We start from the raw sequence: 17060 nt of genomic DNA, 5'->3' as shown, positions 1-17060 counted from the left end.
CCTTGTATCCCTGAAGCTGCCAAGGAAGATTTAGCAGCTTTACTGTTGTACTGCTCCCCACTGCTGACACTCCTGCTATAGCAGCATTGGCTCAGGCAGGTATATACAGTTGTTTATAGTATTTTCGAATAGTCAAGTGAAAATACAATTATTCTAGACAAGGGGTCAGTGACCTATGGCCTGTGGGCCAGATCAGGACTGCAAAGAAATCGGATCCAACCCATGGTGGTGGGTGTTGGCAGCAGGCAGAATTGGGGACACTACTTGCCTTGTTCCATGCATTCCTTTTCCATATGCCCTGCACAGCATTCCACAGCCACCCCAGCCCTCAGCATTCTGCTGAGGACAGTTCTCTCCCTATGCCTACCCTCACTACCAAATTTGGGGCAACTTATTGCCATTAGTGATGGAAATCAGGGTGGTGACAGTAAGCAGAGACTGCAGTAAGGAGGCACAAGAGCAACCCTTGGCACAGAGCAGTGAGGGCTGGGGCACTGCGGAGGGGAATCAGTGGTCCTCAGGAGCAGCTGAGTCATAAGCCCAACGTTCTTAAAGGTTGCTGACCTCTGATCTAGACCAGTGTTATTCAACCTTTTTTCATTTGCAGACCCCTAAAAAAAATGTTAATAGAGGCACAGACCCCTTTGAATTCTAACTGTGGGTATTCACATACTTTTGGTTGATCAGTCATCTTTCACAAACCCCTCAGACAGTCTGTGGACCCCCAGAGGTCGGCAGGCCAGTTTGAAAACCACTGCTCTAGATGATATAATTTCTATCCACAGAGTTCTAAATAGCAACCATGAAACTAATTATGGCCTTATTAATTCACTCTGTTACTTAGTGTTTATTTTCCACTAGCAAATGGATTAGAGGATTTTCCAAAATCACCTCTGCAGCGGTATCAATATGAGACTTAACCACTGCATTCCAGGCATCTACAGCAGAATGGTACACTAGAATATCTTGTATTTTGCTAACAATTTCACTTTTCTAAGTGGCTTCTCAACCAGCAAGCAATGAGGGAAAGAAAGGCTCTCAACCTTCAGACAACACACTATCAATTCTTGGGGAATAACACACACATCTAATGAGAATCCCAGTAACTCCAAAGCCAAGTATTCCCATACCTTCTAATGTAACACAAGATGCAAAACAATGTACATACCTTGGTAGTTACTTGCAAGCCAATGAGGATGTTAAGAAGGAAATATCTCAAGTGGACAAGCAGGCCGTTACATTGCCTAGGTTAAGCAAGATATGGTCATTGAAAATATACATGTTAAAGACCAAACTATGAATCTTCCAAACAAAATGTGTGTTCCATTTTAACATGCAGACATGGAACTGGAAAACCCACTAAAGGCACAAGCAGATATCTAAATCCCTTCAAAAGAATGTGTCCTAAAATGATACTAGGCATCAAGTGAAATTAACTTACAGTAACTTCAAGTCAACACCTTCGTCATCTCTAGCTATCCAAGGGGGAAAAAATGGAAATGATTGGGGCATGTTTAAATGAAGCATGTCAGGTATGCCAAGCAGGCAGCTGAAGGAATACACAAAAAGGGGAAAGTAAACAAGTAAAAGAAGCCCATTATCAAACAGTACTCAGAAAGAGAAAACAATATAAAAGACTGGCAAGGAATGACCCTTGATAGATTGGGATGGTGAAGCTTCATTTATCGCTGACACAACATTAGCAAAGAGAGGGAATTAGCAATGTTAGTCTAACGTCAGGCAGAAAGAACGGCAGGCTGGTATCCCAGAGTAGCAATTTTCAACCCAGGGTACCACAACATCTTGATGTGCCTTGGGATCCTTTTAAGGGTGCTGTGGGAAGTCAAGCACTGTTAGATGTATGAACACGAACACTATTCACGAGATAAACATTTACAAGAGATTTCAAATAGAAGTCCATACTGTCAAAACCATTCTGACTTGCTGTGGTCTTTCTGAGTTCTTTACAACAGACGAATTGCTCTATTACTTTTCCATAGTTGAAAATGAGCAAAAGCCAAGCACTGGAATTTTTCTGAGGGGTGCCTTGACTCTAAAAAGATTGAGAACCACTGCCTTAAAGACTAACTGGTTCCTAAGGTGCCACTCTGCCCTGTCTTCCAACACAACATTAGGTACTGGGGAAAGGATTCAGATTCATAAACATAAAATTCAGCTAAGTGAAGCTGATCTAGTGCTGACCCCTGTTGTCAGCAACCAGTACTTTTTCTTCTGGAGACTTGGTTTAGTCAACTGCTTTAGCACAGTTGCTTTGACATGTACAAAGCTAGTGACCTGAGGAAGAACGCCTTGCATTTGAAGACTGGTCTAACTCTATCCCAACTATGCAGTTGGTCCAATAAAAGATCACACACCAAAAAACCCTTGCCTCTTGTCAAGTAGCAATGACTTTCCAAGGCAAAAAATCAAGCATCATAAACTAGAACTGATGACAGACTCACATGCATGGAGAACAGGCCCTTCCTACTATAAAAGTCAAGGGGGTGAACTGGGAAAGGGTAAGAAACATGCTGTTAAAGTAGCAGTGAGGAGGGCCCCTTCCTCTAGCGCTCTGGTGATCAAGCTGGTTAGACTCGAGACACCTCCAGATAAAATTAAGGCACCCTTGGATAGACGTGAACAGAGGTGGATCCAGGGGGGTGTTAACTGGTGCGGTTGTACCTGCCTTTGATTCCTGCTCTACCCAAAGTTTAAAAGCAAACGCCTGGCAGTGGCAACAGCATTTCTATTCAGGCAGCAGTAAGAGTGTCGATAGAATTCATGGCTCGTTAAAGTGATTTCTTCTACGATTCCTTCTAAACTCTTCATCCCGCAGGTTTTAATGCTTCTCCTCCCTTTTAGAGGTCTTGCTGTTCCACTAATGAAGCTAGCCTTTCTTTTCTAGTTCTGCTGCCTGTTAGTTGCTTGGGGTAGCGTAACTCCTATTTCCCAGCCCTACAGACCTTTTAAATTTATTCCAATTAAGTGATATTTGTTTTTGCTTTTCTCTTAAACCGAAAGATACAGCCCTAGGACCTTAGCACAGTAGTAAATCTTCTATTTTCTTTTTTGCCTGGAGAAAAAGTACAGATTTGTTACACAGGATGAGGCACCACACCATCTGCATTCCCCTTTTCAAAACCCTAGGCCTGACCCTGGATGCAGGGCACCCTGGAACAGATGCGAGGTACCCCAAAGGAGATGCAAGGCAATAGACTTGAGGTGCCCCCAGGTACATGTGAGCACCCTGTAATGGATGAGAGGCACCTCTGGATGGACATGAAGCACCCTGAAATAGATGTGAAGCACCTCTAAGTAGATGTGAAGCACCCTGTGAGACAAGCACCCCCAGACAAATGTGAGGCACTGGGAAATAGACTTGAGGTGCTCCCAGGCAGATGTGAGGCACTCTGAAGTAGATGCGAGGCACCTCTGGGTAGATGTGGGGCACCCCCAGATAGACATGAAGCACCCAGGAATAGACTTGAGGTGCCAAGTCGATGTGAGCACCCTGTAATGGATGGCAGGCACCACTGCATAGACATGAGGCACCCTCAAAAAAAGATGTGAAGCACCTCTAAGTAGGTGTGAAGCACCCTGTGAGACAAGCAACCCCAGAGATGCGAGGCACCTGGAAAGAGACTTGAGGTGCTCCCAGGCAGATGCGAGGCACCCCCAGATAGATGCAAAGCACCTGGGAACAGACGGGAATCGCCCCGAGGTCGCTGCGGGGCAGGCACGCCCAGGAGTAGACCCGAGACACCCCCAAGCAGACAGACAGGAGGCACCGTCCATAGTTGCGAGTCACCTCCAGATAGACACGAGGCGCCCGGAACCTCTGCATGGAGGCGGGGCCCCCTCAGAAAACACCAGCTTTTCGTTTTCACTTTTTGGGGAGTTTTTTTTGGCTGGTCAGGCTCCCGAGAAGCCCCGCAGCAGGGCGGAGAGCTGGGCGAGACCTCCGCGGGGCAGGGGGAGCCCTCCAGCCCAGCGGCACCTCGCGGCGCGGGGGAAGGAAGGCCGAGCGAGGAGGCGGGCTGGAGAAGGCGCCTGGGTGCGGCGCCGGCCGGCTCCTCCCCTCCGCTCCGCCCCGCCCCGCTCCCCTCCCGCCGGCTGGGCGGGCGCGCAGCGGACCCGGGCCTGCCTGCTAACGGCCGCGCGCCCTGAGCCAGGCGGCTGCTGCTGCCGCTTCCCGCCGCAGGTGCCCCGAGCCGCCGGGCCGGGCGGGCAGAGGAGATGAACACGGTGCTGTCGCGCGCCAACTCGCTCTTCGCCTTCTCGCTGAGCGTGATGGCGGCGCTGACCTTCGGCTGCTTCATCACCACCGCCTTCAAGGAGCGCAGCGTGGCCGTGCGCCTCGCCGTGTCTCGCGTCACACTGTGAGCGGGGGGCCGGGGGGAGGGGGGGGGTCCTGTGGGGCTGCCGCTGCTGCTGCTTCCTTCCTGCCCGCGCCTCCCGCCGGGCCAATGGGGAGCCCCCACGCCAGCGCTGAGCCCGCTGCCCCGCCCCGTGCCGCCCCACCCTGCCCCCCCATTTCCTCCGGGCCTGGGATCAAATGCGGCCCCCCGGCTTTGAGTGTCTACACTGTGCGGACTTCTGCCACATGTTACCTACGTGGCGCCATGAAGGGAGCCTGGGCACACGTGTGTTACAGCCGCAGTAGGGTTACCATCCTTCCAGGTTCCAAAAAAAATGACACCTGAGTGGGGTAGATGACTGTCATGTGCTTGTGCCCTGCCCCTCACTTCCAAGCCACAACCCCCCCCCCCCCCCCCCCCCCCTGCTGCTGCCCCTCACTCCCAACCCACAGCCCCCTGCCCATGCTGGTGACCCTCGCTCACAACCCACAGCTCTCCTCATTCCTGCTGATACCCCTCACTCCAGACCCACAGCCCCCTCTTTCCCCCGGGCCCTGTAGCCCCCCCAGAGAACTCACTTGGCCACGCGTGCCCCAGCGCAGGCAGACCCCGATGTGTGGTAACCCTATGCAGGAGAAAAATGGCTGTCCAGCTATAAAAAGAGCCAGTGCAAAAGTAACAGCTGTGTAGCCAGGGTGGATTTGATGTAAATCACTGGTTTATAGCCTCTATTTAAGCATTGTTTTCCACCAAAAAGTTGTTCATTCTTGTTTGATATCCTCTGCGTTCAACTTGAAACTTGGCACTTTTACAGCGAGGTAAGGGCTTGACTCCATGTACACAAACTTGCAGAGATTCAAGAGGGTTCACCGGTAGGTAAGCAGGTCTCTCCGACTGCTGCTAACAAGGATGTCATCTCTGGAGAGACAAAGCCCGAGGCAGAGAACTGAAGCTAAGCATCACAGAGATGCTTAATGGGATCTTTTAGACTGAGCGCTGTGCTTTTAATCTTTACTACTCTATAGAGGAACCTCTGGGAACCCCATAAGCTTGGGCCCCTAATATGGTCCATGGCCTGTTGTGATCTATTTATAAAACTTTTCTACAAAGGTTACATGCATATATGGTCTCAGATTTAGAAGTTTTAATCCCCATTCCATGATATCTTTGAGCTTTAACATGAATTAAAACTATATTTATATAGGCTTATTTATTTGAGAAAAGCATCTTAACAAAATGCATCAAAAATACGATTACATTAAAAAATCTGGTTTAAATTAAATAATCCAATTTTTTCTTTTTTTTTTTTAATCGTTAGTTTTTATGCACTCTGTAGTGTAGCTGCTTTCTATTCAGCTCTGATTTGAACAGGGGGAAGGACCCTTGGGCAGCGCTGAGGGACTCCTAACAAGAGCTGGACCCTCATTCCACTAGACAGACTCTCACAAGCGTGCTCCAGATTGGGGGGATTTCAGAGTCGCACTGTATTCAGTCCCTCATGTTCACATGGAGTTGGTAGCTTGATGGAGGAGAAAGTGCCAGGCTTGAAACAAAAATGTCTGTTTCTCAATTTCGTGCGCCCAGACATTTAGACTGGCCCACTGCTGATTTGTAATAGGTTTTGAAGGTCTGAAACCTCAGTTGGCTGTTCCAAAGGATTATTTTGGTTTTTTTTAATATACTCTGTTTCTGTCTGAAGCATGCCTTGCTGTCAAGTTCACTTTCAGAAACGTTTCTTGTGAGGTTGAGGGTGAAAGGGTTTATTGGCAGCCCAACCTGCTGATGGTCTCCATTGTGGTGGGGGTTCTTGGTCAAGGAGGCCTTGGTGTCAGGCTTGGTTGCCAATGAGCTAGTCTGAAAACTCTTAACATGTGATGTTATCCTTCAAATAATATGTCTGTATTTGATTGCAGCTAAGTTAGATATTCCTCCAGCTTCAGATGTAATATAAAAACTTTGGTCTGAAGTTGTGGGACTTAGCACGGTAGAAATAAGGCATAAATTGGCAATTTATACTACTTGCTTGAGTGTTGTGTATACCAAAGGAATATTTTATGATGTGTGTAAACTGTACAGCTAAAATCTGGTTTAACAGAATATATTTATGGATGAAGGGAAAAAGGTGCTTTCTTTGATAAGAAGAAAAACTACAAGCTTTCAAGAAATAGGTATTACAGAGGGCCCTGCTACATATTCAAATTAAAGCTAGATAGAAACCAGTTTTAGAGTTGTTACATATATTCAAGCATAGCTGGTTGGCTATAGCTGTCTTTATAGCTGGATGGTCATGTTTATCGTGTAATCATTACTTTGCATGTGTGTCTGGTCTAAATTTATTGCAGGATTAACCAGTTAATTATGTGATAATTGCTTTGCACCTGTGGCCAGTTTTACTTTGCATGGTCTAAATTTGTTGCAGGATTAACCAGTTAATTTCATAATATATGTATGTAACTCGTAGCAGGAAGGAGCCAAAAATGTCTACAGGCCCTAATCAGGATTGGAGCTCTAGTCCTGGTAGGAAGAGTATGAACACAGAATATAAAGACATTTGCTAACTGAAGAGTTTACAATCTAATTAACACAAGATGCAGTAAATGAACATACTCTCACTTTGGGAGAGAAATGTGTGCTGGGTGGGAACAAGTAGTTACATAGGATAAATAATGCAGAAAATGCTAATTTTGTGTTTTCTTTTATTTTAGAAAAAACGTGGAAGATTTCACTGGGCCTAGAGAAAGAAGTGATCTGGGATTCATTACTTTTGACATTACCGCAGATATCCTTAATGAAAACACTCTGTTGTCTTAAGTATTTACAAGACAAACTATTGTTGACACTTTCTTACTTTCTGCAATCATAATGCATCAAATAATCCTTTGATATCTGAGCAAGTGTTCTTGAAGAAATGAAGAGTTTGAGGGGGAAGAAAACATTATTTTTGAAAGCTAAGTTTAAAGTTTATGCAAGGGAACATGGCCTGCTGGCTAGACCCCTGGGCAAAGACTCAAGACTTGTTTTTTCTGCTGTATGATCTTGGGTTTGTTTAGTATAGAGAAGACTAAGGGGGACACATGCTAACAGTCTTCAAATATGTTAAAAACAAAAACAAAACCCAAACAAACAAAAAAACCCCAACCTAAATAAAGTTATAAATAAACATTAGGCAAAGTATTTAACATAAAGATTGCAAGTAGAGCAAAAAATGTGTGAAGTGGCAATTCTGAAGATATACCATAAAGCCTGTACATCCCAAACTATTTAAACAATCAAATATAGTTGATGTTTTCATCATCATGAAGAAGGATCATGCTACTTGAACACAAATTTGCTTGAAGCAGTAATATTTTGCACAAAGAGCTAGGTTAAAAGATTGCAGTCAAGCGCCAAAAAGGTAATGCCAAAATAAAGGTTTCTTGGCAGCTTTATTAGGTCCCATTGTGCTTATGATACAGTCTTCAATTACATTATTACATATTTTTCCCATAAGACCCTAGCCTTATATAGTACACAGAATGGTCTGTGCTTGCTTAATGAAAACCTTTTCAATTTTTTCTTTGAACGTGTGGCCTCATACCTTATTTACTGCACTCTATTCAAACCCTATTCTGAAGCCAGAATTAATCATTTCCTTGTGGTCTTTTCAGTGAGTCTCGACTATAGCATCTGAGGCCTTCAAAAATATGAATTTATTTTCACAACACCCTTATGAGCTAAGTGATTGCTGGTATCTCTGTTTTCCATAGTGCAAACTGAGATGAAGGGCGGAAGTGTCTGGGGAACCTAATTGTAATATGTAAGATCTAGTTTTTTTCAGCATGTTTAGTACTCATTACATTCAAAGCATTTTTTTCCGTTTCTTTTTTTTCTGCTCTGTGTGTCTAATGTCCAGAGCTTCTGTTAATTAGATCGTAGAATGCTAAGGGATATGAAGAAGACAACTAGTGATCACGTTTGAAAAGTTTGACTGAAGTGACTTGTCTAGCAGTACACAAGAACTGTGTGGCTGTGGTAGGAATAGGATCAAATTCTTCAGTGGAACATTCAGCTACTTTAAACATGAGAGTAGCCTTTTCCTTTCTGTAATGCACTGTTTCTACTAAAGAATGAAGGAATATACCACAAACTGCTTCCTTTACTATGTAACTCTAATTGTACCCCAGCATAGGTCTATCCTATCAACAGAGTGAGGCAGGGGTCCTGTGGGCAAAAAAAATAAAAACATGACTACATAATTAAGAACTGTATAATACTGCATATAAACAAAAACATAAAACTTTTTTCACGGGCAGTCTTACGTCTGGCATTTTCTGATCCTTGGCTTTTTCAGACTTCATTTTCTTGCATAATTTTTGGTATTTCCTATACTTCCAAAAATTAAACTCATAAAATGCAGAAAGTGAGTCATGCCATTTCAACTAATGAAATAGCTCATAAATATTTGTCCTCTATGTGGACTTGTACTTCAGGGGTATAGAGAAGGATCTCAGGGTATTGGTATATTATACAAAAGAAGACTAAAATTCTGACTTAAGTCTAGCAAAACAAGCTGAGAGGACGTATGATTGCTCTATGTAAATACATTGGATAGTAAACACTAGGGAGGCAAAGCTATTTAAGCTAAAGGGTAATGTTTGTGTAAAGCAAACGGATGTAAACTGTCCACAAATAAATTCCGGCTGAAATTTTCTAATCGGCAGATCGGCGAAGTTCTGGAACAGAGTTTGAATAGGAATAGTGGAGACAAAACAACAAAAAAAGTTAGAATGGAGCTTGAACAGTTTATGATGTAGTTGCCCGTGATGGCAAGGCCTTGGACTTGTTGATCCCAGTCTGTTATACAAGCCGAGGATGGTGGGCTTAAGCTCACACAGAAAGCTATAAGCCTCTGTCTCAGGGAAGCCACTGGATGTGTAACATGAGTATTGGGGAAAAAAGAGAAAACAGGAATGGAAGTGTGGGTCATAGGTTAATAATGTGCGTTCCAAGTGGGGGGTGAGCAGAGCACACTGTCCCTTGAATGAGTCCAGGGAACCTGTGGACGCTGCCCTGTTAAACTGTGCCTTGAAAGGCACAGATGAGGGACAGGAAAACATCCCTGCAGTCTCCCATTTGAGTAAAGCATTGTACTCTTTCCTTTGCTTTGGGAGGAAAGCTCTTTTACAGTGCGCAGATTGTGTCGTGTAGTATCAAAATTGCGAGAAAAATTATTAACTTGTAATATCTATCAAAAGACCCATTCAAGCCTCAAGGCCTGTTTGGCTACTGTGGTTAAGGCACACCACCATCTTCGGCAACCAGTGGTATGGCCAGTATCCCCATCAGAGCTACCATTGACTTCAGAGCCTGAATGACCAGACTTTATGACCGGCGGTGGTCTTTGGACAAATCCAAAGTAGTCCAGATTCATGCCAGACACCTTACCCATTCTATCATTATGTCCCATTGCAATATTGTGTACAAGACATGTAAGAATGGCTTTTGTGCCTTTATAGAGAGTGTGAATAGGAAAGCAATAAGTAATTTCATAAATAATTCAAGCATGTTTTAGAGTGCCCTTCAAATATTTATGGCCTGTAAATCAGATGATCTCAGGTATATTGAAAGGAAGGAAAATACTTTATTATAGTTATGTTCTACTGATTGATGTTGAAAAGTTGGTGGTAATCATGGTTAAACTGTAAAAGCCTGGTTAACCCATTTTCCTTAATTTGCACACATTTGCAAACTATATTTGACTGGAATGTTAAACAGTTATTTCTGTATTTGTCTGCAGAATATTCCACAAAAAACAATGTAAGTATGACAAAGAAAACTTAAAATATTATAAATGTTTGATTATTGAGATATTTAACATTCTGTAGTTGCGTTAAGAAAAATGATGGTACAGTAAAAGCTGCCTAAACCGGCACCTTACAAGCCAGCATGATCTATTAACTGGCATGCTGGCTTGTAAGGTAAAAGTGAAACTGGAAGTGCCCACCGTGGCACTTCCGGTTTTGCCAAGCCCCCGCAGCCCAGGGCAAAGCAGGTTGCGCAGGGCCCACATACCTGTCCCACGGGGCCCACAGGAGGGGCAGCAATGCGGCAGGAGGGGCGGCAACACCTTGAGCATGGCAGGAGAAGTGGCAGCCCGAACAGGCAAAGACGCGTGTTCGGGCACCTCAGTTAACTGGCATATTTTGTTATCTGGCACCCCATATTTCCCATGAGTGCTGGATAACAAAGCTTTTGCTGTACAAAGATTTCATATTACATTGGCTTGGTCTCTGCAATTCTTGTTTTACTGACAGTTAGCTATTAAGTGTTCCAAGTTTTCTGCAGAGTGATTCGTTAAAATTGGAGTTATGCAGTTAAAATGCCAGTACAACCTCCTTCGTAGTCATTTGGTACCAATGACATGTGAACAGCTTTGAGAGCAGCAGTTTTGGTTAATTAAAAGGGTAAATTTCTCTTCAGATGTCCCCAAAAATAAATTTTGAAGACTACAGTGCTCTGTAGTTTGTTTGTTCTTAACGAACCTTGAATTACATTCTGAATATGCTGGTAGCGCAGCACACCCTGAAACAGCTTTTACAATTATCAGTTTTATTAGAATAGTATGGGACTCCATTATCTTGTTTCATGTTTCCAAAGTTCTTCTTATAAACAGTAAACTCGTATAAATTTATACATTATGATTATGTATTTTATTTCTCTCTTAAATTGTAGCAGAAGATAACTTCTAAATTATAAGTAATCCAAAACAGTAGACCATCTTTATTAGATGTAACTAGCTCAGAACAGATGCATAAATGTAATCTTATGACTTCAGGACATCTTTTATATGTAAAGATGATTCTAAAAGGATTATATTTATAACCCAAGTACAATGAGACTCCGTTATAACACCAATGATAGTAATAGAGTACTCATTTTTTGTACAACTCGAGTTTGTCATTTGGGACAATGTGTGAATGTTAGGGTCTCTAAAACAGTTTTTCTCTAGCAGTTGCATTTGTGACTAAAAATTAGTATCTTTAACCCATCATACTTTGCATTGTATGTCTTCAAAGTATGTTCTTAAAATAAAGTTTTGCTAGGCTTTTTTGGACTATTCCCTGGCTTTTAAGTTGTTGCTATTCATTATCTCTGTCATTTTTCAATATTTCCTTGGCAACCTTTTTTCCTTGTAAGACAGCTTTATTAAACTAATTTATAGATGACAAGTACGTGCTGTGTAACTTCTTGAATCAGTACTGCTTTTTAATTTCTAGTGATTAGATATGCTTCATTAAGCTAGCTTGGTGACTTCATTTTTATTTTTATGCATAGGCCCTAAACCAAGTTGTCCTTTGGGATAAGATCATCTTAAGAGGAGATAATCCAAAGCTGTTGTTGAAAGATATGAAATCAAAATACTACTTCTTCGATGACGGAAATGGTCTCAAGTGAGTAAATCATTGCATTTGCTTATTTTGTATCTTACATATCTAGTTCTATGCCAGGAAAATAGAACATTGAATAGAATGCAATTTAAGGACTGTTAGATCTTCGTGGATTATCTAAGGGATGTATTTTGTCACAGGGCTCCCAACCTACCAAGGCCTACTTCTGTTTCAGTGGGCTAGGAAAATAGCTGACTAATAGAAGCAGGTGGCTGCCAAGTTTTGGCTTTGGTGCAGAGTTGGAAGTCTTTGGAGAGTTGGTCCTTATAATGAAAATAATCATATTAAAACTAAAAACCCACTGTTTCTGGATCACAGAATACTGTTCATGTTCAAGTTTACTTATTCTGTGTCACTTGCAATTATCTCTGCTGATGATCCGTTTTGTTTTTTGCAGGGGAAACAGAAATGTCACTTTGACTCTCTCCTGGAACGTCGTACCAAATGCTGGCATTCTACCTCTTGTGACAGGATCAGGACATGTATCTGTTCCATTCCCAGATGCATATGAAACAACAAAAAGTTATTAAATTATTATACTGAATCCTAAGCAACATATTTTTATACTTGTATATTGTGGATAAATTTTATCACGCTTTCCCCTTCTGTCCCATTCAACCTTCTGGGCAAAGCTAATTGAGTTCTTGGGGTTTAACTGAACTGAAAAAGAAAACACATGGAAATGATTTTTTTTCTTTATTTTAAATGAAACATTGATGCTGAAACTTAAAGGAAAGGTAAATTGACAATTTAAAATTTTCAAAAAATAGACTTTTTGTTGGCAACCTGTGTAAAGAACTACCTTTCTTATAAATAAACATTTAAAACCATAAAACAGTCTAATTTATTCTAAATGCACTAAGATTATTTTCATATAGCACAATGAGCCCAATATGCACATTCCAGTGCAGTCAGTTTTAGGAGTTTTCTGCAGGGTTATAGTCAGTATGACTTTTTAAAAAATGTTTACCCCCCCCCAAATAGCTGTATAGTATGCTGCAGTACAATAGATTGTTTTCTTTCTAATAGGATCAAAAGATGACCTGTAGACATTCTTTATTACCTACAAGGCATTGGATAAGTTAGAGTACCATTGATTTACCCCAAAAATTATTTTAAAAAAGGTTGTTACTTAAAAAAACAAAAACGTTAAAAGGTGTTTACAATTTAGATAGCAATAGAGTTCATAAATAACTCCCAACAGTGAAGAAATAGTTTATCAGATATAAATTGTTGTGTGATTGTGGGACTTAACTAAGAAAGCCTAAGAGTTAAAGAATGTACTGTATAGTCTCCAGACTTCTGCTGACATGGTTGTGTTGGCTGTGATGTGGGAAGGGGTGGTTCCTGGGAGATAGAGGATACCATACAAATGAGTACAGTGGATTAAAAGGAGGCAGTGATGCTTTACCAGCTATTTGATGCTGTGACGCAGCGCTTGGCACGCGCAACACTCTGTCACTTGTAAGAGCAGAGGATGCCTGGGAAGCAGCCTGCAAATGGCAAGGGAAGCTGATTAGGGAATCAGCTGACCAGAACGGGGCCGGGCTTGAGCTAGATAAGCTTAGAGCCTGAGCTGGTCTGGGAGTTTACCCCGACTGCCACTGGGAGAGGAGTTCCTGGCAGAAGGGATCCTAAGATCTCTAGGCTGGGGTAAGCAACGCTGAGCCCTGGAGCTGCCAGGCCTTGGAAGGGAGAGGCGTGAGAGCAGAGGGGCCAGGGGCCCAGCACTCAAGAGGAGCTAGCCAGGCCTTGGAACAGATAGGTCTGGGGCCCAGTAAGAGAGAGAGTTTGAGTCCAGGAAGGACTAGGTACTTGGGTAGAACATCTGGTGCCTGGTGGGGACCAGGAGGATCTGATACCCAGGAGGACAACTAGAATGCAAATGTCTGGTGCCTGGGTGGGGGACCAAGGGAGTCTGGTGCCCAAGGAAGACTAGGGTGCATTGAGGGAGACTCCAGTGCCTGGGGCCTGCTAGAGGTCAGAGGATGGGGCCAAAGGGGCTGGAGCCCAGAGGGAGAGTGTATGTTAGCAGATAACCTGTGAGGCATGGGAGTGAGTGTTAGGAAGGATGGAGCCCACCAAGCAATCACTTAAGGCAATTACCACAAGCACCTGTGGATGTAAGAGTAAAACCAGTCTCGGGAAGCCCTGGGGCAACCTTCCTTTGATCAGAAATTATTAACATCAAGGCATGGCAGGCAAGCAAAGGGAAGCCAGGTTGACAAGGGCTGAGTTAGCACCAGGGGGCATTGTGACCGCCCTGGGAAGAGCACTTGATATACAGTTTGCTAGCTGCCTAGTGGCATGCTCTTACCTTGCTGGAAGTGAAATCTAAAGTAAAGTAGCTTAACGAACGCTCAACAAACCTATTTTAATTTGCCATTCGCTTACCCTGGGTAGGAGCAGATGAAGAGTACCTAAGCATAAGTCCTTTCCCAGTTCAACCTCCTAATTTATTAGTTTGCCCATGCCCACAGTGTTGCTGGTAGAAGCTCCCAGTATAAAGGTAGCTACCTCAGCAAAACTGATTTTATTGGTAGAGTTTGTTTTGCTTGGAGTGAGGGACTGGATTTTACAGTAATAGAATAAAGCACAGCTTTACAATTATAGCCTTGCCCATACTAGGAATGCTTGCTAGCATCACATAGGAATTCTTTTTTATATCAATGAAAAATTCTTACTGTTGACATTACTGAAGTGCACCAGAGTTCTGTCAAATTTGTATTAAAAATAAAAACAACGTCATCTCTGAGTACAGAAGATACTCTGCATTACATTAAATTGATTTTTATTTCTTTTAAGACTAGAAAGCAAATCAGGAGTACTTCAGAAATGTTTCTGTTTTATGTTTTATTTTTACAAGGGCAAAAATAGTTGTTGAATAGAAGTATACAGAAGGATTAATTGTGTATAGAAGATAAATTGCCCCCTATCTTTCACAGTTTTATAGTTTGAAGCATAAGGAGACTGTCAATGAAGCTGAAAAGCTGTAATAATCTGATCCAAGGAAATACATTGTTATGACTTGCATATGAGCTAAGTATAAGAGGATTAACATTTAAATAGATAACTAAAATTAACATAAAACTGTGGTCCAAAATTAAGGTACTTGAAGTGACCTGAAAGAAAGTTTCTTGTTAAATTAATCCTTCAGAGTCCACCATGATGTATTTTTACCTTTCCCTAAAGTACAGCATATCTGTTTAAGTGCATAGACTCAGAACCTAAGAAATTCTATGCACATATTTAAATATAATGTAAACAATGGCTATTAAATACGCAGGTCAGTCAGTGCTGTGGTACTGGCAGCTTTGAAATTGACTGGCTCCCAAAATTTTTCAGTACTTGGCTTTAAAGCTGCCATTAAAAGTTTTGAAAATGAGGAAAAATTAGCTTGCACCAACTTCAAGGCTTCTATTAGAAGCCCTGACACTTGCTTCCTCTTCATTCTTATGCATTGAACTATAGCACAGTTGCAGTACAAAGTGCCAGCTTTTAACAATCCCAACATCAGGGACTGGGTTTCATTTTCACTGTGCTGTGCAAATTGACAGTATATAGACCAATCCTATAATAGTGAACACCCCTTTTTAAATTAACTTTTTCTTCTGTATGTTATGCAGTAGGCAGTGGGGCTGAAAGTTGCTTATGCACTTTAAGTAGTTAAATAATATGCAGATGACCAGTGTTTTCTTATACTGTAAGCAATGGGTAGTCAACTGAGATTGTCATTGTTTTATGCAGTTATATGCATACTACACAAGTGCAAAATTCACATAAGTGGAACATACTTATATGTAATCAGGTATATCAGACACAGGATAATACCATATTGTTCCAATTTACAGCTCAACCGTTTGTCCTCTCAAAGAGAACCATAAAAAAAATCACCATTTAACAGACAGGATAAACTCAGAACAATATAGTATCTTGTCTCTAGTGGGTTATGGAATAGAGAAGATCCCACACAACTTACTGATTCGTTTGATGCACTGGCTGGGGAAATTTTTAGCTACTTGCACGATTTCACAATGATTACACACTTAATTCACACAACACAATTTTATTTTAAATTTCTTGGCTATGCATATAACACTGCTTAGCTTTAAGAAATACCACAAACATTAAGAACGCAATAACTACATATATCAGAAACAATGCTCCAAATGCATTTCCTTAAAACAATTACAACTAAAAGTTAAATTTGAATTAATACTATTATTTTGATGATATACTTACAATCCTAGAATTCTGAGAAGCCAAACACCTAAATATGGTTTCATTCCTCAGTAGTACAATTTAATGGGTTGGCCTCAGTAGTACGGTTCAATTGACTGGCCTCAATACTGATAGGACTAAGTCCCCTTCCTTCAGTCCCTTTCGGGTGCTTCGCGGCTTCAGCGTGAACTAAGAAATTCGTGTTCACGGAGAGGGCGGTTCACGTGATCAGTCTGATCCAGCCTACACTTGTGATTCTTCCTTCGTTGTTCTGCAAGTGAGGTTACCTCCAAATTGGGACAGTAGGTTACAGTTTTTATTGAGTGAGTTGCTGTCTTGGGCCCCTCCTACCCAAACCTGTCACTACTCCCAAATTTGGGCTCGGATCTTTCTTAACAGATTTCTGCTGGGTTCAGGTTCTTTTGTTGACTATTCAGTTACTTTGGGGAATTTCCTGTCTTTCCAATCTTTTCAAAGGCTCCTAGGGTTTGATTTCTCAGAATGTGGGATGTTTGCTTAAGGGTCATTTTTAGGTTAACTTTGTTAAAGGCCTCTAAAGATAAAATTCAAGAGTTAAGACTGAGCAGTCAGGACCTTCCGCACGTAGGCCAAAACAATGGCCTAGGTAAGAAGATGAATCTTGTCTTCTTCCTAAACTGGCTAATGGGCAACTATTATAAGCATTCAAATATTACATTCACTATGACATATCTAGATTGCCCACTCATCTGATCCTCAATAAAATAAATGGGGGTGTCAAACTCGTCTTGTGCCTCAGGCTGGATCCGATCCCTGGGGCTCCTCACGGGCGAAATCTGGCCCCAGGAGGCTGTGGCAGGATTGGTAGGGCTGGCAGCGGCAGCAGAGCAAGCAGTAGTGGGGCATATGGAGTTGTCGGTCACACTCTTTTCCCCTTCCCCAGCGACCTTGCCCTCAACTATCAGTAGCTAATGCAGATGATAAGAACTGTGATCCATTATGAACTCACTTGCTCCTCTTCTCCCGAGTTTCTAGCTTGTCTTCTTAAACCGTACTGGTACTTTTAAGTAGCCAT

General features: G+C 42.3%; 2 protein-coding genes across 5 annotated transcripts in view; one reads left to right on the top strand and one right to left on the bottom strand.

Annotated features, from left to right (window-relative positions):
• The window catches only part of ASB5 (ankyrin repeat and SOCS box containing 5), a 68347-nt gene extending 64332 nt beyond the window's left edge, over positions 1-4015 (bottom strand). For 2 of the 4 annotated variants that reach the window (XM_019481362.2, XM_006275365.4), the window contains exon 1: positions 1169-3672. The gene's annotated coding sequence lies outside the window, so the exon portion shown is untranslated. The other 2 variants (XM_019481363.1, XM_059721857.1) reach the window with 2 other exon arrangements.
• Positions 4016-4130: 115 nt separating this feature from the next.
• On the top strand, positions 4131-12620 carry SPCS3 (signal peptidase complex subunit 3). The gene is made up of 5 exons (XM_059721860.1): positions 4131-4379; positions 7064-7139; positions 10080-10154; positions 11673-11788; positions 12183-12620. The coding sequence occupies exons 1-5, from the start codon at positions 4237-4239 to the stop codon at positions 12313-12315; spliced, it is 543 nt and encodes a 180-aa protein (XP_059577843.1). The 5' UTR covers positions 4131-4236; the 3' UTR covers positions 12316-12620.
• Positions 12621-17060: the final 4440 nt, after the last annotated feature.

Source organism: Alligator mississippiensis, chromosome 2 (genome assembly GCF_030867095.1).
Source record: "Alligator mississippiensis isolate rAllMis1 chromosome 2, rAllMis1, whole genome shotgun sequence".
NCBI lineage: Eukaryota > Metazoa > Chordata > Crocodylia > Alligatoridae > Alligator > Alligator mississippiensis.
The sequence above is the reverse complement of the archived record's forward strand: the minus strand, read 5'-3'. Positions and strand labels throughout refer to the sequence as shown.

What these genes read in the sequence shown, in the direction of transcription:
- SPCS3 (XM_059721860.1), top strand. Translation starts at nt 4,237, where the DNA reads ATGAACACGGTGCTGTCGCGCGCCAACTCGCTCTTCGCCTTCTCGCTG. An exon ending in GCCGTGTCTCGCGTCACACT is followed by an intron (nt 4,380 to 7,063) that starts GTGAGCGGGGGG and finishes CTTTTATTTTAG; the next exon opens with AAAAAACGTGGAAGATTTCA. An exon ending in GATGACGGAAATGGTCTCAA is followed by an intron (nt 11,789 to 12,182) that starts GTGAGTAAATCA and finishes TGTTTTTTGCAG; the next exon opens with GGGAAACAGAAATGTCACTT.